The following is a 23,262-nucleotide window of genomic DNA, read 5'->3' on the forward strand; positions in this document are numbered from 1 at the left end:
TGGGGAAACAGGAATGGTGGAGTTCTCAATGGAGAAGTTGCCATATTTGTTGAGTTTAGCCAGTATCTCTTTGGGGCCCAGGATAATGATTTCTGTTTTGTCCCCGTTCAGGCATAACCCGTTGGCTGCCATCCAGGCGTGAATGATAGATCCTAGTAAAGGCTGCGGCGTCCTGGTCATATGAGCCAGAGAGGTGCAGAAGTACCTGCCTATCGTCGGCATACTTCGTGTATGCTATGCCGAAGGAGTCCAGTTTATCAAAAAGGGGTTTGGTGAATAGGTTGTAGAGTGTGGGGGCGGTGCAGGAGCCTTGGGGGACTCTGCGGTGGAAGGGGTCTGCGTTGGCTTGATCTGAGAACACCTTCATAGCTCTGCCCTCCAGGAAAGATGTGATCCATGAGGAGTCCTTGTTAGAGAAATTAGCTGCCTATGAGAGGTGTGTGGTCAGGGTTTTGTGATCCACAAGATCGAAGGCTGCCGAGAGGTCTAGGAGGAAGGCAGGTTTGCCCTTATCCATGATTGAGGTTATTTGGTTTATGAGGTCCAGGAGTGCTGTTTCAGTGCGGTGACCTTTGCGGAAACCAGATCGCCTTTTACCCAAGATGGTGTTAGTTTCTAGGAAGTGCTGTATCTAGTTGTGGGCTGCTTTGTCGAGGATTTTGAGGAGGAAGGGGACAGTGGTGATGGGTCAGTAGTTGGTGGGAGATAATGGATCATGGGTGGGCTTTTTTAGAAGTGGTCGCACCCAGGCTGCTTTAAGGCTGAATGGGACAATACCTGTAGACAACAAGGCATTAATGAATGCAGCGAGTAGAGGGGCTAGGGAATCAGCACAGTCTTTAATAATGGCTGGAGGGCAGATGTCTGCTTTGCAAGTGGAAGGCTCGAGGTGTTTTAGAAGATTACAGACCTTTTCTGTAACGTCTCGGAAGGAGGTCGGTTCAGACTGGTGGAGGGGGCTTGGCTTGGAGGGTTAGTTAGGTATGAGCAGAGCCAGGAACTGCGCTTGTATTTTTTGTTGGAGGAATTCAATTTTACTTAATAGGGCAGCCTGGATGCTAGAGCACCATTCTTTGTCTTTGATGATCTTGTCTTTGCTGGTGGTGGGAGTGACGAGGTCCCGGAAGATAGTGAATATTTCTTTGGGCTGAGAGTTGGCCTTGGCGATCCGAGCGTTAAAGGAGTTGGATATGGCCAGAAATATGGCTTGCTTGTATTGTTTGGAGAGGATTTTGAATTCAGATTTGGTTGAGTCATTAGGGGTGGATTGCCAGTTAAGACAGTGCGTTCGCTGGAGCGTTAGACCTGAAGGTCTTACGTGAACCAGGAATTGGTATGCATACACTTTTTTTCTTTTCAATAGGGGCTATGGCGTTCACAGCTTTGGTGAGAGTTGTGGTGTAGATGTTGGCGAGAGCGCAGGGGGCGCTAGAGAAAGGGAGTCTGAGTTCGGGGTTTTCAAGGAAGGGTTTAAGGTTTTCTTTGGTTCGTTTTTTTGAGCTTCTGACTTGGGCCGGCGGGGCATAGGTGAGGGGTTTGGTGGTGTGCGTGGTTGGGATGGTGAATTGCATGCAATTGTGGTCTGTCCAAGGGTAGGCTGAGTTGGTGGTGAGGCAATTATGTTCAGCCACCCAGTCGAGGGTCCAGCCTTTGCAGTGTGCAGGGTCGGTGACACTTTGTGTTAAACCAAGGTCTTTTAGTTCCTTTGCTAGAGTGGTGGCTGCTTTGTCTTTAGGGGCCCCCCAGCCCTAAGTTGAGGTCGCCCAGCAGGATCGATTTGGTAGAGCTTTTAAGGTTACTGAGTATGTGAAGGAGGTGTCCTTGGTATTCGGAGTTGAGCCTGGGGGCCTGTATGTGAGGTGTATGTTGATGGTGCAGTTGGGAGATGAGGCAAGTTTGGCTGAGAGAAGGTCTGAGTTTTCCTTCCAGGGGTGGTGGCATTGCCTGATGGATAGAGAATCTTTGGTGACGAGGGCTACGCCGCCTCCTTTGAAGAGGAGTCGGTCAGAGCAGAGAATGGAAAATTCTTGGGGGAGAGCTAAGGAGATAGCAGCGCCAGATATTTTGTGGATCCACGTTTCTGTGATGGAAAGTAGATCTAGGTTGTGCATAGATAGGTCGTCGTTTATTTCCAAAGCGTGGACTGAAAGGGATTGTGCATTTATTAAGGCGCATTTGAGTGTGGGCGAGGGGGAACTTTGTGAGGGGCGGGGAGGGTGTGGTGGCTGGGAGACGGGTGAGTGAGGGTTGTAGGGTGGGAAGGTGTTCTGGTGAAAATAGGGCGCTTGTGGAGAGATGTGGTGCCATGTCGTGGGGGAGAGGGGGAGGTTTCAGGAGGGAGGAGGGTGTGTGTTTGGGTGTAAAGGTGTAAAGGGTGCGTGTGCATAGTCTGATGTTTCTTAGCAGTGTGGCAGTGGGTAGGCTGAGAGTGGGTGTAGGTAATGTGCGCAATCCAAGTCTAGTTAATCTGGAACTAATGAGGGCAGGGAGTGTTGGGGTGGTGGGCTAGGAGAGATGTGGGGGAATGTGCAGGGGCCACGATGGTTGGAGTGGAAGTATGTATGTGAGGGAGCGAGGAGGGAAGGGGGTCCAGAGTAGAATTGAGTGCAACGAAAGTGGGCAGGGTTGGGAAGTGAGTGTTGAGGTGTGGGCGTGGAAGGGTGACTGTGCATGGTGGGAACCATTTACAGGTGTGCGAAGGGGCGCTGCTCAGGGGTCAAGTAATAGAGGGTGACAGCGTATCAAGGTACAGTGGTAACACAATGGCTAAAAGGCAGAACAGACCAAAAGGGTCTCAAGTAAGTAAACAGGTCACAGTGGCAGCAGTTAGGGTGTTACATACATTGGCTGGTGCCTCCGTGAGGGTGATGCGTAACACTAGCAACCATAGGTTTGGCTGGTTGGAGTTGGCTGGATAACAGTCTTGGTGGCAGTGGAGATAGCGGGAAGTGAAACCGGCAGCAGCCAATGTACGTGTGAGTGGCACCGGGGGTGGCTGAGGCGCTACTAGTATAGCATAAGAGACTTCGCCACTGCATATGGTTGATAGCCCTGGGGTGTGCGACAGCATAACAGTGGGAGGGTAAGTTTGCCCCAGAGCATCGATAGGCTCACTGAAAGTGGATCCGATCATGGAAATGGTGCAGTGCTGCGGGTGGACACAGACTGATCAGCGTAGTGTACTTATAGGAGAGTCCGGGTCCCTGAAGATATGGTGCATGAGCTGATGGGCAACAAATTCCTGGCGAAGGACGACGGTCCGCCACGGACAGACACAGACCGGCCCTTAGTTACGGCCGGCTACCGCGTACCGGTGGCAGGAAGTGGCGCAAGCCTATCAGAGGCTACAAAGGCATTCTGGAGCGGCCTCCTGAAGGTGAAGCATTAAGATTTGCCACCATTACACACGTTGCAGGTAATGGCGTATCAATGGACTCGTGCTGTAAAAAGGCTTCTGATGGGGGCACTGCTCCTTAATATGCAATTCGCTGCACTCCGGACAGGAATGTGGAATAGTAGCACAGAAAATACCAATTTGGGCAGATAGTTCTGCGCGCATGGAGGTCTCACCGTAAAGGAGTGAGGGAGCTGTGAAGGGCTGACGAGGCTCCAGCGTCAGGATGTAGGTTGGAGAGAAGGCTCCAGCCTTCTCTCTCGGCAGATCAGCTGCTGCAGTGAAGGTCATAAAACAGACATACCCTTATTCACGGCCCTTAGTTACCGCCGGCTACCACCTACCGGTGGCAACAGTGGGCAGATATAGGTGGCAGGAATGCTAGATAAAGTACAGCAGGATCAAAGGTAAAGTACTTTGATTACAAGTAAGTGGAATGCTTTTGTTGGTCAGAAAGTTATCAGGGACCTTGGGAAAAGCTCCCTATAGGTGCACAAACATTAAGCGCACAGGGATTAGGCCTGGGCGAACGGTATGGGTGAACACCCAAACACCGGAATCAGCACTCCAGTAACAGGTGCGATAAAATGTCTTGATGCAAGTACTACCCAGAGTCCCACAGTACCCGAGGAGTGATGAAGATGCAGCTCTTTCACGCTGCAACAGCTATTACCCGGTCTCCTGTTCCTTGGTCGTGGAGACGAAAAGAGGGACTCTGGAAGGGATGTCACAGTAGTACGAGAAAAGAAGAAGAAAAAAAAAAGACTCAGCATGGAATTTTTTATACTCCACATCAGTCTGCAGTTTTGGTGCCTTTTCACAGGCTCCATGGGTGAACGTTTGCCGCCAGGTAAATCAGCCTCAATTCTTTGGTCTTGCACTCTGGCGGGAAAGTGGGGTGTGAGGGCAACTGGAGCTCACCAAACCTCTGGGAGAATTAGTTCACGTGAAGATGATGCACTGCAATTGGGACAGAGGTTCCCTGGTAATGGTGGTTTGCAATCTAGGAACAGCACGTTTGGGGTGGCTCATTCTACAGGTCATCTTATTGCTAGTTGATCCCACCAGCCAAAGGGAAGAAGTTGTCCTCTTCTGAGCTCCTCTGTCGATTAAAAAGCTGGCAGCACAGCAGTGGTCTAAATCGCAATTACTGGAAAGGGCTGCAGGCGTCTCTGGACGTCGTCTTGGGATCTTCTGTTCCAGTGGTCAACTTGCCTTCTGCCATAGGAACTCACCTTTTACTAGGATTTCACACTCATCCTAGGGTGCTGTGTGCTGCAAAAGTGAAAAAAGATGCCTTTAAGGGATATGGAGGAAAGAAAGACTCCATAAAATATGGTAAAACAAAAAACAGAGTTCCCATGATCAGAGCAAGAACGAATGAGTGGGGGGGAAAAAGGCTCCCCTTATTCAGGAGAACAAGAAAAAGGTCCAGAAGTCCAGCAAAATGTGCTGGCGGTCTCAATCAGAAAGGGGATTAAGCATAAAACTGCTGTATCTCCCTAACAGAGAAGTTAGCCAAAGCCCAATCAAGGTAGCAGAGGATAGCAGTCAAGGCTTTTCTCAGGAGAGAAACTTGAGTCCGGGGTCCACAAAGAGAGACAGTGACGCACAATTCAATTTAGACAGGGTTGTATACAAATAGAGTACTAATTCTAGGCTTTAAACACTAAAACATGAAACCAGCACTGGATACTATCGCAAAACACTCGATAATAAAGTAATAAAGATATATAAAGTCATCATAGGCTCTAAAATGCATTCAATGACAAATCAAGAAAAGAGGCAAGTAATGTGATGCAATAAAGATGGAATCGAGTCACAAATGATTTCCATTGTGCCAAAAAGTCACAGAAAGGAGTCTTTCCAGATGTGTTTTGTATTGGCGATTGTTCAAGAGAAGATGCACCAAAGTTACTGGGAAGCAAAAAACGTGTTCTTATATTTCAGGTTTTACTACTCTGGTTCGACAAACAAAAAGCAGTGTAATGGAAGGATACAAAGACTTGTTCTCAATGTTATCCTATGGAGGACAGGGGGAGACAAATGTTTGAGTTTACTTACAGCCACCCCCCCCCCTCAGATTTTCCCAGATAACTGGATGCAGGTTGGATTTCCCGCCTTTGGATCCAGTGAGGTGCCCAGGATCTGCAGGTACAAGTAATCTTCCAGTCAGGTCCAGAAGCTGGGTGCAACCTTTTGCGATGAGGGAACGCAAGAATAACTGGTGCCGCCCTCTTCAAGACATTTCAAAAGACAGGGTGAAAAAGCAAATTCCATTGACTGCCACCATACAGAGACAGCAGGCATCTCTCCAGTAGTGGTTGTGGGCATCCTTCCAGGACAGGATAACTTGAGGCTGAAATTTGCCAGGAAGTCAACTTCTACAACAAGCTGGCGACCATCAAGGTTCCGGCTGCAACCGTGGAACAGCAACAGTTCCACTGAGTTAGCCCACTGGAGAGCTTTACAGTCTGCCGGGTGGTACAGTGGCACATCCGAAGGCTCAGGACGGCTGGATCCTCATCACGTTGAAACTGGTTGGTCAAGTCACTCCAGTGGTTGAAGCACTGCACAGAGCCTTTGCAGATCACATAATATAACAGGGCTTCATCAGGCCAGATGCAGGAAGGGATGCCAGGCCTCTTCGGAAGTCTTCTTAGGACCTTCAGTCAGCTGGTTCTTCTACAAGGAATTTTTGGCTCCAATGCTGATCTGAAGAAATGGCTGCACAAGTCCCCTTATCCAAAATTCAACCTGGAAGCAAGTCCAAGCCCACCAATTGTAAGGATCTGCACCAAAGAGCCACTAGTTGTCCAATCAGGTACAACTACTGGTTTCACGCATTCCCCAAACTAAGACTCACCATCACCATAGATGTAAAGTGGGACCAGACCGTCCCACCCACTTCGAGCCACACACACTAAGGCATCACTAGCACGCGAAATCGGAAGCTTTCCCGGGTAAGTGCAATATTAGATTTCATGACCAGGCAAGGCAGAAAGGTGGCCAAACAATGTGGCCACAGAGAAAGCAAAAATCTTGTGGTGTGGCCATTGTAGGGTATTAGCGCCGTTTAGTAACCATATGTGGTAAATGCGACTGTGCACACTAAAAAACACAAAAATTGAAGCAATATAATTGCTTCCACCAGCTTGTTTTTAAGCACATATAAAAGTAATCAAAAAACCCAAGTGTTAAATACTAGGGTGATAGAAAAGTATCCTCATTGGACAAAGCAGCTTATTATGCAGTGCAATGTAAAAAGAAAAGTTCCAAAAGTGTAAAAGTCAAAAGGGAAACAATTTCCCAGTACTGCTAGCCTGAAGGACTGGAGAGGTTCCCCATTACAAAATGGGCAAAAGGCAGGGGAAGTGAAGTCAAAGGCTTTACTACCCCCTCATAGGTTCATAAACAATGCAAAAAAGATTGGTTTCCATATAAACTATAGAAAGAAAGCTGCAAAAAGAGAAATCTTACCTAACACAAGGGACTTCGGATCAGTGGACATGGTAATGAGGATTGTGCACAAAAAGTGAAATCTATATATAAAACACAATAAACAAACACTTTCTTCTAGCCACCCCATTGCATCTTCCAACTCCGGATCCTCTCAATGGGTGGGAAAATGAAAACCGACTTGAGTTGAAAACCTAAAAGAATTAAGGCTGCATAGCAGCAAGGATTCAGAACAAATTTAAATGGAAATCGTGCACCATCATTGCACTGACACTGACCCAGCAACAACTTCAGACGCTCATACTCTGCCAATTTATACCTAGGTTCGCTGTAAAAAATAAAAACTGGTCCTTTGGGAAAGGCTCCATTTATTTTCTTTGTATTACAGAATTATTAACTACCAGTCAACACTCTTACTTACAGGGCATCCATCTACTTCATAAACCACATCAAAGATCTGTCTCTGCCCTTCAGTTTTTCTTTTATCCTCATTGATATGTCTAGAAAAGAAGTCAAAAAGCTCTTGGTTACACATCAAAGATTTGAGAACTGAAATGTTACACTTTTGAAAGAAACAGCGCCAGAATGATTGTTTTCTGGAAGCAAGATGTGGTGCATTGTGTGAAGTCTAATTGTTTGCGGCAACACATTTCACTTTTTAAAATATATTTAAATACTGTGGTTACACCATCATCGCCCATGTCCACTCCCAAACTCGGTTGGGGAGAAAGCGTGAGTTAGCTCTATATTTACAGCAGTATGCATACAAAATAACTGAAAGACATGGCAGCCACAACAAAGTCCTTTCGGATTTACAGGCAGTTTCAGAGAGGGGGGTTGGCCCACTGGAACAGGTCTTTAGGTTAACAATACTTTGTGACAAGTACACAAAGCTCAGGAATCAAAAACAGTATCAAGAATTGTTTAGATGTAAAAGGTTGATGGGGGAAAGAGTTTGATACGTTTATATTGAACTTCACAAGACAAGTGGGGGGTGCACAACACTTTTTGTAACAATAGTGGGAATGTGACTTACCAAAGCTTTGAGATACTGAGTGTGTGACAACTCTTCGGCGCTCTAGGTTGCTGAGCTGTGGGGATACTCTTATTTCAGGAAGTTGGAGCAAACAGATTGGCATTTTGATAATGTGCTCACTTCCACTCCATCAATTTCTCTCTAAGGCAAATGGTTTATGGGATAGTATACTATGCCAAATTAAAATTGTTTGGTACCGGTGTAAGATTATGACAATGGAGTATATCTTATAAATCTGCATTGGTAGATGTTCTTGCACAAAGTGGAGCAAAAAAGCTCCCCTGTATTCTTTATATCTCCAATCTAAATTCGAAAATGGGGCTACCCCGAATATTCAACATAAAAAGCGTAGGGAACTTACTCCCGAAAGAGAACATTGTAAAGAAATCTAAAGACTACTACTATTAACTGAAATGATCGATACTCCACTGGCATAACAGCTATGTATTTATTGCTTAAATCCTACATTGGTCCTGAAAAGTATCTAAATATTCTTGAAGACAAGGATGCAAAAATCTATTTGAAGGCCAGATTACTGGTCTTGCCATTGGCAGCCATCACAGGTTTCTGAAGTGGGGGTATTCGCCTAGTGCAAGATGTTTCAGAGGATTTACTGCACTTTTTAATCGTTTGTCCACTATATTACAAATTGAGACAGAGATGGCTTTTCCAATTTATAAGAAACATTTCTGGGAAACCAGAGCGATTTCGGGGCTCAGTCAGTATGTGAATACAGCCTGGCCCTCAAGAAGGAAATACATAGATTAAGAACATCTTCACCGTTCTTACCTTTCGCAACAGACCAATTATGTTACCTGCAAAGAAGGGGGGGCGGTCAAAAAGGCCACTAGTAACACCAGCGCTAATGCCTACTTGTAGGGTTGTAACGACGGCGTTAGTTTGAGGGTGCCTAGACCAAGAATCCTCAGTAGAAAACAGAGTGAATTTAACCAGTTAACTGCGCCAAGTTACAGACAATACATCAAAACAGTTGTAATGTATGTACTGTGATTCTTTTCGTAATTTAAGCAAGTTATTGCATATCCAATTGGACAAGTACTTGTGGCCTCAGAGGAAGAGCTTTGCTCGAAACACGCGTCAGGCTGTAGAACGGAATTAAATACACATTACAACTGTTTTGATGTATTTTGATGCATTGTCTGTAACTTGGCGCAGTTCACTGGTTAAATTCACTAAATTAGGTTACCTGCGCTGGACATTCTTCTCCCTCACTCCCTTTTTATGCTGTCCCTCAAGGCTTGGTGGTTCTCCGACATCTCCCTTTACACTGCTCCCCTTCCTGCCCTTAGCTCTTCCTTCCACCTCCCTTTTCATTTGTACGACGATGACACCCAGATCTTTCTCTCCCTTACTTCCTTTGATTCTGCGCTTCACTCGACTATTTCAAACTATCTTTCTGCTGTCCGGAACGGGATGCCTTCATTTTCTACATCTTAATACCCCAAAAACTGATGTTCTGTTCTTTCCTGCATCTACTATTTCTCCCACCCCCTCTTTCCTTTCCCCCATCCTCTCTCCCCTTTTCACAATCGGCACGCAACTTGGGCGTTACCTTTGTTCCTACTCTCTCGTTTCCCCTTCATATTTCTTTGATCGCCAGCTCTTGTCGCTATGCTCTTTTTAACATTAGTCGTGCTCACCCCTATTTTTCTTTCCATGCTACGAAAGGAACAAGTTGCTTACCTATAACTATTGTTCTCCAGCATGGATTCACATGCTCATGAATATTCCCCTTTGACAGACTGGGAATCCTCTGTAAAAAGAAAAATGGTTTCACTTTCACTTACAAACTATTTCTCCACTAAACCAATTACTGTCCTCTGGGTCATACTGCCCCCATCCAATGACAGTCCTCTCTCCAAGCACCTCCTCTGGCAGCCATCTTCAGATTTGGTAGCATTTAAAGTGACAGTATGACCAAGAAGAGTCGCAGAGGGGATGAAGGAAGGGTTCGCATGTGAAACCATGCCAGACCTATGCAGGAGACAACTAGTTACAGGTAAGTATGTTCCTTCTCCATCATGGGGTCTGGCATGGATTCACATGCTCATGAATAACGAATACCCAGCAGAACAACATTACACAACCATGGGAGGGGGCTAGCTTCAACAGAAGCAATCAACTCTTTGCTCTACAAGAGTCTCACCTCAAGCAAACAGGCTACGTAGCAGTGCTTGGCCAACTCTGGACTCCTCCCTGGAATCCTGGTCGACGCAGTAGAACCTCGTGAAGGTGTGCATGGAACTCCACGTAGCAGCCCTGCAGATGTCCAGCAGGGGCACACCAGCTGGGAACAACATCGTTTTGGTGGAGTGGGCTCTCGGATGGCTGAGCAGCGGTCGGTTCGCCAACCGATGACAGCACATGATCCAGCCATAGATCCACCTTGAGATGGAAGCCTTGGACAAGGCCTTCCCATGGTTCACAGGACCAAATTTCATAAACAGCTGTTAAGTCTTTCGGAAACCCTTTGTGCGTGCCACGTAAAACTTCAGGGCACGAGCAACATCCAGCAAGTGCAAGGCCCTTTGAGTCAGTGACAAATGTTTTTGGGGAAAAAAAAAAGGCAACAAAGGTTGGTTGAGGTGGAATTCCGACAGAACCTTCGGCATGAAAAAGAGGTGCGTCCGCAGCACCACCCTCGATTCATGGAAAGTCAGGAATAGCTGCTTGCAGGATAGTGCCTGTATCTCACCTACACTCCTGGCGGAGGTGATGGCCACGAGAAAATCAGTTTAGGGGCCTGATGCATAGGCTCAAAGAAAGGGCCCCATGCGTGTCGTCGGCATCATGTTGAGTTCCCACACTGGGGCAGGTGCCTTAACTGGTGGGGGAAGAACGAAAGTCCATTGAGGAATTCTTTGACGAGTCAATGAGACCAAAGTGAAGATCTTCCTGGAGACCTGGTGTAACGGAGATAGCAGCCAGATGTACCTTGATCGAGGCCCGCGTCAGTCCGGCCTTGGCCAAGGATAGCAAATATGAAAGAATCTGTGGGGCCGTGACCCTCAGAGGAGCAATCTTCTGCGACCAGCACCACGTAGTGAAATGCTTCCACTTGTGACCGCAGCACTTCAAAGTAGACGATGCCCTGTCCTTGGTGAGGACCATCCTGCAGTGTGGAGGGAACTCGTACTCCCCAAATTCAAGGGTTGCATGAGCCAAGCCCTCAGGTTGAGCGATCCTGGGTCCTAATGCAGGATTGCACAACCTTCTCTGGTGAGAAGATCCAGGACCACTGGTCGTTTGATTGAAGGATACTGCGACAGGCTGAGAAGGACCTGATACCAAATCTATCTCCAGCCACGTAGGGGCGATCAGTAACATCCTGCACTGACACTGAGTGTATTGATGACTTGTAGAAAGAGAGGCAACGGAGGAAACTCGTACAGAAACATCCCTTCTCACGGGAAGGAGAAAGTTGCCCAGGCTGCTCAGTTGGTGGACTCTGCTGGCAAACATCTGGTATTTGGAGTTCGCCGTCATTGCAAACAGCGGTCTGGAGCCTGCCCCACCTGGCGAAGATGTGGTCCACCTGGTCCTGCCGAAGTTCCCACTCGTGGCAGGAGCGCAATTCCCCCACCCCACCATCTTATTGCCCGACGGAACTCGTTGTCCACAGTGATCTTGTTTGCAAAGTTTCCAGACACTTTAACCCAGGCACTCAAGAGGCTGCATCTGTAACCTGCAGAGCCGAATGAGGTAAATGCAGGACGTCATGACGAGCAATGAATTGATGGTCCGCACCACAGCCGTCTTCATCAACAACAGTCGCTGCACCTTCCCTTGAATGACTGCTACCCTCTCCACTGTGGGTGATGCTCTGCAGGACACTGGCCCCCATGAACAGTGCAGACTCTGGACCCCAGGAACAGTGCAGTCTGCAATGGTGTCAAGCAGGACTTTGCATATTTGATGGAAAATCGCAGCTCCGTCAGCAGCTTGACGCCAGTCTTCGTGTGTCCGACGGCCAACTCTTTTTAGGGGGCCCGAATGAGCCAGTCGAGGCATGGGTATACATGAATCCCCCGTGAACACTCTGGGAGCAGACTTCAAGCCGAAAGATAGGGCTTTGAAGTGGTAGTGCTGTCCCCTGCACTACGAAGCATAGAAACCTGCAGCGATTCCTGAGAATGAGGACGTGGAAGTAGGCCATCCTCCTGGTCCAGCAACGTCCAGATATCCCCTCTTTTTAGTTGCCCGAGCTGCAAAGTGAGCATCCTGAATTTATGAGACTTGCAGCGTCTTAAGAAGTAACGCAGGTCTAGAAATGGGCCTCCAGCCCGTTAGGCAGAATTATATGCAGTACCCTTTGGGAACACCACACACAATTAAGACTACAAGTGACAGTAGAATTTCACCTTTGGTACAAGCCTGTACTACACAGTTAAAGTGGTAGCAGTAGCAGAGCGGCCAGATTTATCTCAAGAGTAAGTGAGCAGTATCAAATAGTTACACAAAGGACAGCAATTACTATGATTCAGGCAAACACTGACTCAAGGTTTCTAAGTAAAAGAATATATATTTATTTACTCAACAGTTGGATAACATTTCACTATTCTAAGCAAGTTAAAAATCACAATCATAAATACACCACACCACTTCCCTTAAACTCCAGACAAGTTAAGCTCACTAAATGAAGTGGGAGCAAAATGGCACTCGAGCAATTTAAAAGGGAGGGAAATACAGTTATCAGAAATTGGGCAAACCAACACGTAAGTACTCAGGGCAATTGAACAAGAGGAACTTCAGTGAGGAGATCAGCTAGAAAAGGCTTAGGGCCAAAGTCAATGGGTCAAAAGTCTTTTGCTCAAGATCACAGTTCAGGTTAGTTTGCGGTAAAGTTCAGGGCACAGATTCTAGGCGAGGTTGGTTGGTAGAAAAGTTAGTTCAAAGAGAAGAGAAGGACAAGCCCACGGATTGGCAAAAGATTTAAAACTTTTACCACTGTTGAACGAGACGGCCAAACGGATTTGCACAGTACCTTAAAACCGGAGAGGGAGCTGTAGCTGAGGCGGACGTTCCTGGTGGTTCCTGCAGGCTCACGGTTCCTGAAGCGACTGACTGGCATGAAGTAGGAAGACTGGAGGGTCCTGTGCCACCAAGGGAAGAAGCCAGCAGCAGAGCAAAACAACCAATAAAAGGTGCGCTCCTTAAAACCCAAGCAGGGTCCGACCTTCCTGGCTATCCAGCCCACTGTAGCTCTGTACAGCGAATTCGACCAGAGGAGGGGTCCTGGCTTGTAGTTTGGGCGAACTGGTTGGTCCCACCAGCTCAAGGGAAGAAGTTCCCTGGAGGATCTTGTCTGTCGTCAGATTCGGACCTGCAGCAGGGCTTCACCGGGCGGTTCTGTCGTTGTAGGGGCCGTCCTCTTACAGTTCCTCGTTGGTTCTTTTGTTCCAGTGGCGACTCTGCCTTTCCAGTCCCAGAGACCTGCTTTTTATGCAGTTTTCCCTCATTCATACAGCCTGGCTGTCAATCACAGCAAGATGGCTGTCCTGGCAAGGACAGCCCCCTTAGCCAAACAAGAGTGCGACTTGGGTTACCAAGGGAACCCATGGCAGGGGTCCGAAGACCCCTCCCTCACATCCTGCCTACCTAGACTTTCAGGTGCCTTAAGGAGGGCTTCTGTGCAGAAGCCCGCCAAAAGACAGCGAACAAAGGAATCATCCCCGGTTTGGCGCGCAGAGAAAAACATGAGACTAAAAAAGAAATGGTGAATAAACCCAGCCGGAACCAAAAGAAAATGCATTTGGTCAGGCGGGTTTATGTTCGAGGCCAATATCATAGCCTAAAACAATACCACGTTTATATAAGATAATCGCAGTAGAAAAGTTAAAAGGTAGTTACCATTGCCACCAGCCAAGTCTTAATGTTAAGGGAGCGAAACAAGGCTCCAAGAGGCACAGACAAAAAGGGATAAGAGTTAACTCTTTCCAATACCCCATGTAAAATGGGGTGTACTGGGTCCTTGGTTTAAAGAGACTACATAAAGTGAATGGCAACTTTACATGTTTCTGGTGGACAGTAGTCAGCTTCAGAAAAATGGAGTCAGTGGGAAGTCTAAAAGACAACCCTGTGGCACTGCACTGAAGGTGCTGTGTAACACAAAAAGTGGTGCTCATGGAGTAGGTGAGGCTCCAGAGCCCAAGAACACACAAAATGGTAAAAACACACATGGCAAAACACATTGAAGAGTGGGAAAACGGCTCACACTCTTCCCAGGTGAAAGAAAGAAATCCTAGAAATCCAGCAAAGCTGCTGACTGACTCATTAGGTAAAGGAAATTAGCCATTTATGAGAATTCTCCCTAACAGTCCCCCAGTCTTCTTTCTTACCAAGAAGCATCTGGAATAGTCTCCAGAGCCCTGGAGTCGCTGGGGAACCAGCTCCATCACCCCTTTTCGTAGCATGGCCTGTACCTCGTCCAAGAGCTGAGGGATGTGCTGCTCCTGACGGGCCACCAGGGACATCCACGGACACCTGTGCTGAAATACCAGGGTATGTCATTGGGCAAGAGCGTCCAGCACCAATCTGTCCGATCTTTTCCCACTTGCTGACTAACCTAGTCAGCCGGCCTCCCACCGGGGTACACAGGTGGGGGCCCAACGTCTTGGCCGGTTGAGGCTTACTTCGGCGCCGACAACCTGCTTGCGATGGCAACTGCAACGCTATCCTCCACCGTAGGCCTAGGAACAACCTCTGTACTTCCTGGGTCGTGGATCTGGAAGGCTGACGAAGGAGAAACCTTTCGAAGACCTGCCAGACTTTCCTCTGGAAGAGCGAAAGGAAGAGCAGTGCTGCTGGAGAATGCCCATGGAACGGGCCATCTCTGCATCTGCCTTGAGGACGTGTAGGGACTCGTCAACAACCGACCTTCCTGAACCGGTTAGTTCACTGACCAGAGGGATTGAAGACAATAGTTTCCGCACAGCCACCAAAACCACTGAATCCGGCGATGGTTGCGAGCTCAGGCACTTGGGTGTAGATTTCGGCACCTAGTACTTCTCCAGCCTATCCTGCTTGGCTGGAGCTGTGCAAGGGTTCTTCAAGAGGGCTAGGTCCTCCTCCCACACGTTGTCCAAGACGGACACTGCCATGATAGTCTTCCTCTTGGCCTCGTGTCTCTGGTACAGGAAACCCACCTTCCTGGTATCTTCAAGCACAAGATGGAACAGCTCGGAGGCTCTGGTGATAATGGAATGACGCCACTTCGTCTGGTGAGGATGCCCTAGGCTCTGGGAATCTGCTGCAACAATATAGTCCGTCGTAGTGGCCCTATCCGTCCCCGTACCAGTGTCTGGGTCTGCCAGGGGAGAGCGGGGACCCAGACACGGCTGTGAAGGCTGAAATGGGGGCGTCAGGTGGCGGTTCCTCTTCTTCAGTGGTTGGTTGGAACAGGCCCCTGAGGCATCCTCTTCTGGATCTCTGAGACCAAGGTGTGGAGGGTTGATAGAATGTCCAGAGACATCCCTCGGTGGAACTGGTGTGATCGGAACACTAGGCCCCACGCACTCCTCTTCCACGTAGTCCGTGGATGGAATTTCCATGCTTGGGCCACAGCCTGGTACTGATCCGGGGCCTCCTTGCCACCCCCTCACCCCTTTTCATTGAGAGGCTGGCACCGGGTTCTGAGACAGTGTACCCCTTCTCAGGCATGCCAGCCAAGGCAGCCTCTCGCCTCGGAGGGAGGGATACCTTCAGCGCTGTGGGGGATACCTTCTCAGGGTCAGCCCGTTTAGTTTGAGAGAGCAACCACCACCAACACCATCGTTGACAGAGACTTATCCTGTGCCGCCTGGACCTCCTTGGGTAGCTCGGCCGTCATCTCAGTCGGCGGATTCTCTGGCTTCTCCCGCAGTTTATCCAGGTTGGACAACTTTCTCTTTGAGGAGGAGTTTGATTGCCGGCTGGCAATGGAGGCGGAAGGTGATGTCGATAATTCCCAGTCTGCCATGGGACCCGCTTCTGCGGCGACCCCGCTGGACCTAGACTTGCGATGCTTGGCCTTGTCTTGGACCCTCACAGATGAGGCGGCCTCACAGGACTTAGAAGCATGCACCTTGGACCAACAGGCCTTGGGTGAGGCATTCCCCTGCTCGGAGAACGGGGCAGGGGCATTGGCGTTCAGTCACACCACCATTCTACTGTGCCTGTCCGTCGTCTTATTGGAGAAAACGCAGCATATCTCGCAATCTTCTTCCTTGTAGTCCGGATGCAGGGAGAAGAGGTATTGCAGGTGCTTGTCCTCCACAAACACATTTCGAAGCCTGCACTTGGTGCAGGACGAAGAGAAAACTTCCTGCCTTCTCCTCCGTCATGGTTGGAGGGCGCGAAGTAGGCTCAATGGCCTTCTAGAAACTGACCATCTTCGCCCTTGAGGGGCGCTGAACTTCGACAACGGATCCCCGCTATCGGCAGATGGGCTCTTTCGAAAGTAGCTTGCAGAGCAAACACGAGGATTCCCAACACTGAAGCGTGCGTTAAAAATCTAAAGATGACAGCGAGGGGAGGGACTTAGGGAGAGGACTGTCATTGGATGGGGTAGTATGACCCAGAGGACAGTGATTGGTTTAGTGGAGAAATACAGTTTGTAAGTGAAAGTTTCTTTTTACCGAGGATTCGCATCCTGACGACGGTGAACATACATGACCATGTGAATCCATGCCAGACCGCATGCTGGAGAACAACTGCTCTTCCCTAGTCTTTTCCCGTATTGACTATTGTACATATTTACTGCTTGGTCTCCATGCTTTCCACCCTCTTCTTCAACGTTCTATTGACATTTCCTCTAGTCATCTCCTTTTCTCCTTAGCCCCTCGGTCCTCCATCACACGTCCCTACTCTCAAGTTCATTACTTCCTTTTGAATATCGTCTTCTTGATCACTTTCTCTCGATTGTTTTCAAATGTACTCATGGCCTGGGCCCCTCACGTTCTATGTCCCTCATGCCCCTTACGATCACAGAATCCATTTCTTTTAACTGTTCCTAAGCCTCCTCCTGATTAGTCTTTTTTCCGCTCTTTTACTCTTCTGGCACGTAAACACAGGAACGCTCTTCCCCTCTCAGTTCATTCTGCCTCATCTCTCGTATTTTTCCTCTTAAATTCTGTGCTTTCTCTCCCTTCTGATGTAACTTGTGCCCATGTTCAATTTTCAGCCTTATGATTTGTACTGTTTTTGGATACTTTATTGTTCAGCGCCTTTGGCAAAAAACTATAAATTCAATAAAATGACAAAACTAATTAAAATCGTTATTAAACAGCTTGTTTCTAAATTGGGCATCTATGGAATGACAGCCGGTATACTTTTAAGAAATTTGGTAGCCATGACACGGTTTTTGTATTATATTGTGATGAATCTTTTCTGTTAATATGTGAATTGTATGGTTTGTATAACGAAAATAATTGCATACATACAACTAAGGTGATTGGCTTCTTTTGCTATTATGCCATTACTTTATATCCCATTTCCCACTTACACAATGAATTTCCAGACATGGACCTAGTTAATTTACATTTCAAAAATCCACACTTGGGGATATGGAGGATTTTGGGAGGCCAACCGATTATGGCTAACAGGGAAGACACAGAGGCTAGCCAAAACCCAATCAAGGTAAGGTAGCAGAACAGGCTTAGTCTCAGAGAGGTCCAGGGCTACAGCAAGTTCACACAGAGCAACACCAGTTATTTATTAGGCATTTAGATAGCACACTAAGAAAGTAAAACATCTGGTCAAATATTGACACACCAATAAAGGTCTATACATTCACACTTAAGGGAGATCGATTAGCATTTGATCCTATGGCGAGTGAAACACAGACAAGTACTCCGATGCATAGAAATACAAAAAGGTTTTAGAATAATCGCAGAACTGCTTCTCTAGCTCTTAGAAAGTTCAACCCTAAGATAGTTTGGGGCCTTGTGCCCAACAATCACTGATTCCAAGATACTTTTCAGGAAGGTTGGTTTAAGAGGTTTGCATTGCAAGAGGCTATGTTTTAACAAAAGTCAAACAATTATATAAAGTTTGTTAGGGAGAAGAACAAGTTACTTTCTTACCTGGTAACGTTCCTTCGATGGGAAGGTCCGACGACGTATTCCATATCTATGACAGTTAATGTCCACAGCTGTGCTGCTTCGGAAAATCTTCGGCGTCTGCGTCGATGACGTTGATGCGCTGTCCCCGAGGACCTCTTCCGACGGCCGAGGTCACCCGATGTGATAAGTAGGACGCATGACGCCCATTGCTTCAGTTATAGTTTTTACCCCCAGAACGTGTGCCACCAGTTATCTGCCAGTCAGACACACAAGGCCTTGCGGAACGCAAGCTGCAATCGCAAAAGAAATTCTGCAGCGGGGTAGGGAGGGAGCGATATGGAATATGTCGTTGGACCATCCCATCGAAAGAACGTTAGCAGGTAAGAAAGTAACTTGTTCTTCGAGGGGATTGGGTCCTCCGACGTATTCCATATCTATGACAGACTCCCAAAGTAGTACCAAGCAAGGAGGTGGGAAAATAATTTATAACACAAATTTAGCATGCCCAATCAAATTGCGGAATATAGGACTGCCTTGCCAAAGGTCAGATCCTGCCCTCTGATGGAATCGAGCGAGTAGTGATGTACAAAATTATGTACTGAAGCCCAGGTGGCTGCATCACAGATGTGACGAATAGGACCACCCCTCTGCAGAGCAGTAGACGCAGCCACTCCCCTGGTAGAATGGGCCCGCAAGCCAGCCGGAGGGTCCTTACCCGCCAAGCGGTAACACTCAGAGATAGTTAAAATAATCCAACGAGACAAAGTCTGTTTCGTCACAGCTTGTCCCAAACGCTTTCCAGCGTAACCAATGAAAAGTTGATCGTCCACTCTGACCCGGGACATGTGAAATATAAAAGCTCAACGCTCTCCTCGGATCAAGCCTATGGAGCCTCTCCTCTTCCTTACCAGGATGTGGAGGAGGATAGAACGCCAGAAGAACAACCTTCTTGCTCAAATGAAATTCCGAAACCACCTTCGGAAGAAAAGGACGAACTCTAAGGACAACCCTGTCCTTATGAAACACAGTGAAGGGTGGCTTAACTGAAAGTGCCTGTAACTAACTCACTCTGAGCGGAAGTAATCGCAACCAAAAACAGAGTTTTCAGAGTTAACAGCCTCAAAGGGCAAGAATGTAAAGGCTCAAACGGAGCACCCATAAGAAACTTAAGAACAAGGTTCAAATCCCAACCCGGGCACCAGGAACGGTGACGGAGGGAACACATTAGTGAGCCCTTTCAAAAACTGCAAAATTAAGGAATCTTAAAATAGGAACACTCTTCAGACGAGCGCTTAAAGATGGACAGCGCTGCCAGGTAACTTAATGGTCCCCACTTGCAAGCCCCCGTGGGCCAAGGAAAGCAAAAAAAAGAAAACCATGGGAATGTCACACTCAAAAGGATCCACCTTCTTAACCCTGCACCAGTCGCAGAACTTTCGGCAACGGCACAGACTTTGTTGCCGGCCGCCTGGCCGAGAGCAACACCTCCATCACGTCTTCAGGGATGTCCCAATCCTTATACCTCACCCTTTCAGAAGCCAAGCGTGAAGGTTGAGGGATCTGACCTCTGGATGGAGAACCTGACCCCCCCCCCTCCCGTGAGAGCAGATCGTCTCGGTAGGGAAGACATGTAGGGCAGATGGACAAGTCCAGAAGGTCCGGGTACCACGTCCTCCGGGCCCACGTCGGAGCAATGAGGATCATCCAGGAACCGAACCTCTGTAACCTCCGCAGTACTTGCGGGATGACGGGGACTGGAGGAAACTCGTACAGCAGTGGGAACGACCACTCCACCACGAACGCGTCTCCGAAGGCTCCTTTTAGAGGAAATTCCCGCGAGCAGAATCTTTCGCACTTTCGGTTGACACTGGAGGCAAAGAGATCTACTTGAGGGGTCCCCCAAAGGGCAAAGATCTCCAGGAGAATATCCTGAGCCAGCTCCCACTCGTGAGAGACCGTGCTCTGCCTGCTCAGAGCGTCCACCGCCTGGTTGTCGTCTCCGGCCAGATGAACAGCCGAGATCGAAACTTCCTGCTGGATGGCCCAGAACTCGAGCTGCATCGCCTCCCCACACAGAGGAAGTGATCCTGCCCCCCCCCCCCTTTTTGTTGCGGTAGTGCATGGCCACAGTGTTGTCAGTTAGAATCAGGACACTCTTTCCTCGCACACTCGGCAGAAAAGCCTTCAGGGCTAGCCTGACGGCCCTCAGCTCCAACAGATTGATATGGAGTCTGGACTGCGACGGAGACCAACGACCGCTGACTGTCAACTCGTTGGCATGAGCTCCCCATCCCGTGAGGAATGCGTCCGTCACGATCGTCACCTCCGGCCAGCGCAGCCAAAATGGGGCCCCCTTCATCAGATTGCCTTTGACGACTCACCACAGAAGGTCCTGGGCGACTGAGGGCAGCACCTGAACAGGGTCCGACAGCCTGCCGGAGGACTGAGACCACTGGAGCTTGAGTGCCCACTGCAAAGATCTCATCCGCAGACAAGCCTCTGGCACCAGAAGAATGAAGAATGCAGGATGCCATGAGGCCGAGCAGTCTCTAGAACTCGGACGCTGGGAGATCCTGGGCAAGTTGAAACTTGTGCACCATCTGCTGAATGTGAAGAGCCCTCACCTGGGGAGGAAAACACTGCCCCAGGGATGTGTCAAGCACTGCTCCGATGAGCTGGAGCCGCAGCGTTGGTGTCAAATGGGACTTCTTTAAATTGAGGGAGAAGCCCAGCTTGTGAAGTGAGTGGCAGGTGACGGACAGATGATCCAGGACTTGCTCGGGAGAGCTCCCCCTGATGAACCAATCGTCCAGGTAGGGGTAGCTGTGAATCCTCCCTTTCCTGAGATGCGCTGCCACCACCACCATTAGCTTGGTGAAAACCCTCGGGCGGAGGTCAATCCGAACGGCAGGACCCGAAACTGAAAGTGCGAGTCGCCTAACCGCGAACCTCAGGTACTTCTTGTGCTTGGGATGGATCGGCACATGGAAGTAAGCATCCTTGAGGTCGAGAGACACCAACCAGTCCTGAAGTTGAAGGGCCTGAAGGACTTCGAGTAACCATCTTGAACTTGTCCTTCCTGAGGAGTTTGTTCAAACCGCGCAAGTCCATGATGGGCCTCAATCCCCAGTCTTTCTTCGAAATCAAAAAATAAGGGGAATACCATCCCTTGTTCCCCTCTGCTACAGGAACCAGTTCTATGGCGCCTTTCTCCAGCAGGGCTTGAATTTCCTGCGCAAGGAGCGGATCCGGACTCTTCAAAGAGGTTCCCAGGAGGCCTCTGCCGAAAAGGAAGACAGTAGCCATGGGTTATGATCTCCAGAACCCACACATATGAAGTAATGGCTTGCCACTCTACACGATGCTGCGCCCCCAACCGGCGAACCATGGGACCTGGCCTCATGACTGAGTGGTAGCGGCTGCGGCCTTGCCTGAGGGCAAAGAGGCAACTGCCCGAGTGGCCTTGGCACCTCGAATACCCCTGTTTCCACCTCTGGCACTCTTACGGTGGCCTCTGACTGCTAGCTCCTCTCGCTTTACTAAAGGAAGAGTAATAGTGAAAGAAACTACCCCTCCATTGCTGTCCCCTAGGACGAAAAGGCAGAGGTTGGCGAACTGCAGCGCCCAACGACTTTGCTGCAGCTTTGAAGGTCTGCAACCTTTCAAGGCTCTCATCAGCCTTGCTGCCAAAAAGATGTTCACCCTCAAAGGGCATGTCGAGGAGCCGGGACTGCACATCAGGAGCAAACCCAGACTTCCGCAACCACGCAAACCTGCGTATTACGGTGCTCGCCGCCATGGACCGGCTGACACAATCTGCCATGTCCAAACCCGACTGAACGGCCTCACACATGACATGCTTGCCATCCTGAACCATAGCAAGGAAACCATCCCGTTCGTCCCCTTCGGGAATACTTTCAGCCGCTAATGCAACACAGTTCTACAGTGTGTGTGTGAAACGAGACAAGGCACATATGGAGTTGGCCGCCTGAAGTGCCATGCCCCCTGAAGAAAACATTTTCTTCGCCCAGCCGTCAAAACGTTTGTCCCCATCTGGGGGGATGGTAGGATACGACGCCTGCTTTGCCGGGGCCATAGCCGACTGCACCACCACCAAACTCTCCGGAGTGGGGTGCCTGGACAAGTAGCAGGGGTCGCTACTGGCTGGATGGTATTTTCGCGACAAAGACTTGTCGACTGCTGGGAGACTCTCCGGAGCAGTCCAAGCCGCCGCCACCCTTCTCTGCAGAGCCATATGAAACGGCAAAACCGGGTCAGTGGTGGGGGGGGGGGGGGACCAAGATCAAGGATGTCCGTGAGATCATCCTGAACGAACTCCCCTGGGGGAGCCGACCAACCCAAGTACTCGGTGAACCGAGACATAAGGCGCCGATACAAATAATCGGCATGAGTGCCAGGCTCCGGCCTACAAAACTCCACCTCCGGAGAGGTGTCCAGTCCACTGGCATCATGCAGTGACTGCCTCAGGTCATCAAACTGGCTATGGCCCGAGATAAGCTTATCTGGTACCGTAACCGGAACCAAGCCGTCGGAGCCTTCATCACCCTCTGAAATGTACTCCCAGGCGGGGAGAGGAAGACATCTGGGAACCAAAGCAGTGCCTGACCTTAGCCAGAGCCTTTCTAGGGGCTAACCCCGTGCCACGGGGCCCCTCCGACACCACTGCCTCGAAAGACGTCGAGGGCGCCGATCGAGTCGGCGCAGGGCGAATCGGCATCGACATCAGCTGCAACGCCGCCAGCATCGATGGCCAAACACAGGCCTGGAAACCAGAGCTCCGAGCGTGTCTCTCGACGACCTAGGTGCCGACAGCGTTAACGACCCCCTTGGAGGCGGAGCCTCAAGAGAAATCATCGATGACTTCGGCACCACAGGCGTCAACATCTTCAAAGACGGCACAGGATCACGCGGTCTCGAGCGAGTCGAGGACCGGGACCTGGAACGGGCATGGCGAGAAGGGCTACCCTTGTCCGAGAGGGACCTCTCCCGCGAGCCGTGCCGACCACCCAAGCCAAAAGGCGTACGAGCGGTGTCTCTCGACCGGTGCCAACCGACCCCACTCGGAGGCACGGACAGACCGGTGCCCTGCGATTCAAGAATCGCTAGCATCTGCTTCCCGAAGGAAGCCCATTCCTCCGGTGTCGCTTGCATGGAGGGATAAGCGACCCGCCGACGGGCGGAGTCCTCGGAAGAGGACGGGGAAGGCGACGGAATGCCTCGAAGAGGCGGAGGAGTGGCGAGCCGACTCCTGGAAGGAGACCCACTGGACTTCCAACGATGACACGGAGAGT

The 23,262-nt window shown here is 49.4% G+C and overlaps 1 protein-coding gene across 6 annotated transcripts in view; it reads right to left on the minus strand.

Moving 5' to 3' along the window:
• ECT2 (epithelial cell transforming 2) overlaps positions 1-23,262 on the minus strand; it is a 1,267,500-nt gene that overhangs the window by 497,417 nt on the left and 746,821 nt on the right. For all 6 annotated transcript variants that reach the window (XM_069618731.1, XM_069618732.1, XM_069618729.1 and 3 more), the window contains one exon: positions 7,275-7,353. In XM_069618731.1, coding sequence (XP_069474832.1) covers positions 7,275-7,353 — 79 coding nt within the window. The remainder of the gene's footprint in view (positions 1-7,274; positions 7,354-23,262) is intronic.

Source organism: Ambystoma mexicanum, chromosome 10 (genome assembly GCF_040938575.1).
Source record: "Ambystoma mexicanum isolate Mex_15411 chromosome 10, UKY_AmexF1_1, whole genome shotgun sequence".
Taxonomy (NCBI): Eukaryota; Metazoa; Chordata; class Amphibia; order Caudata; family Ambystomatidae; genus Ambystoma; species Ambystoma mexicanum.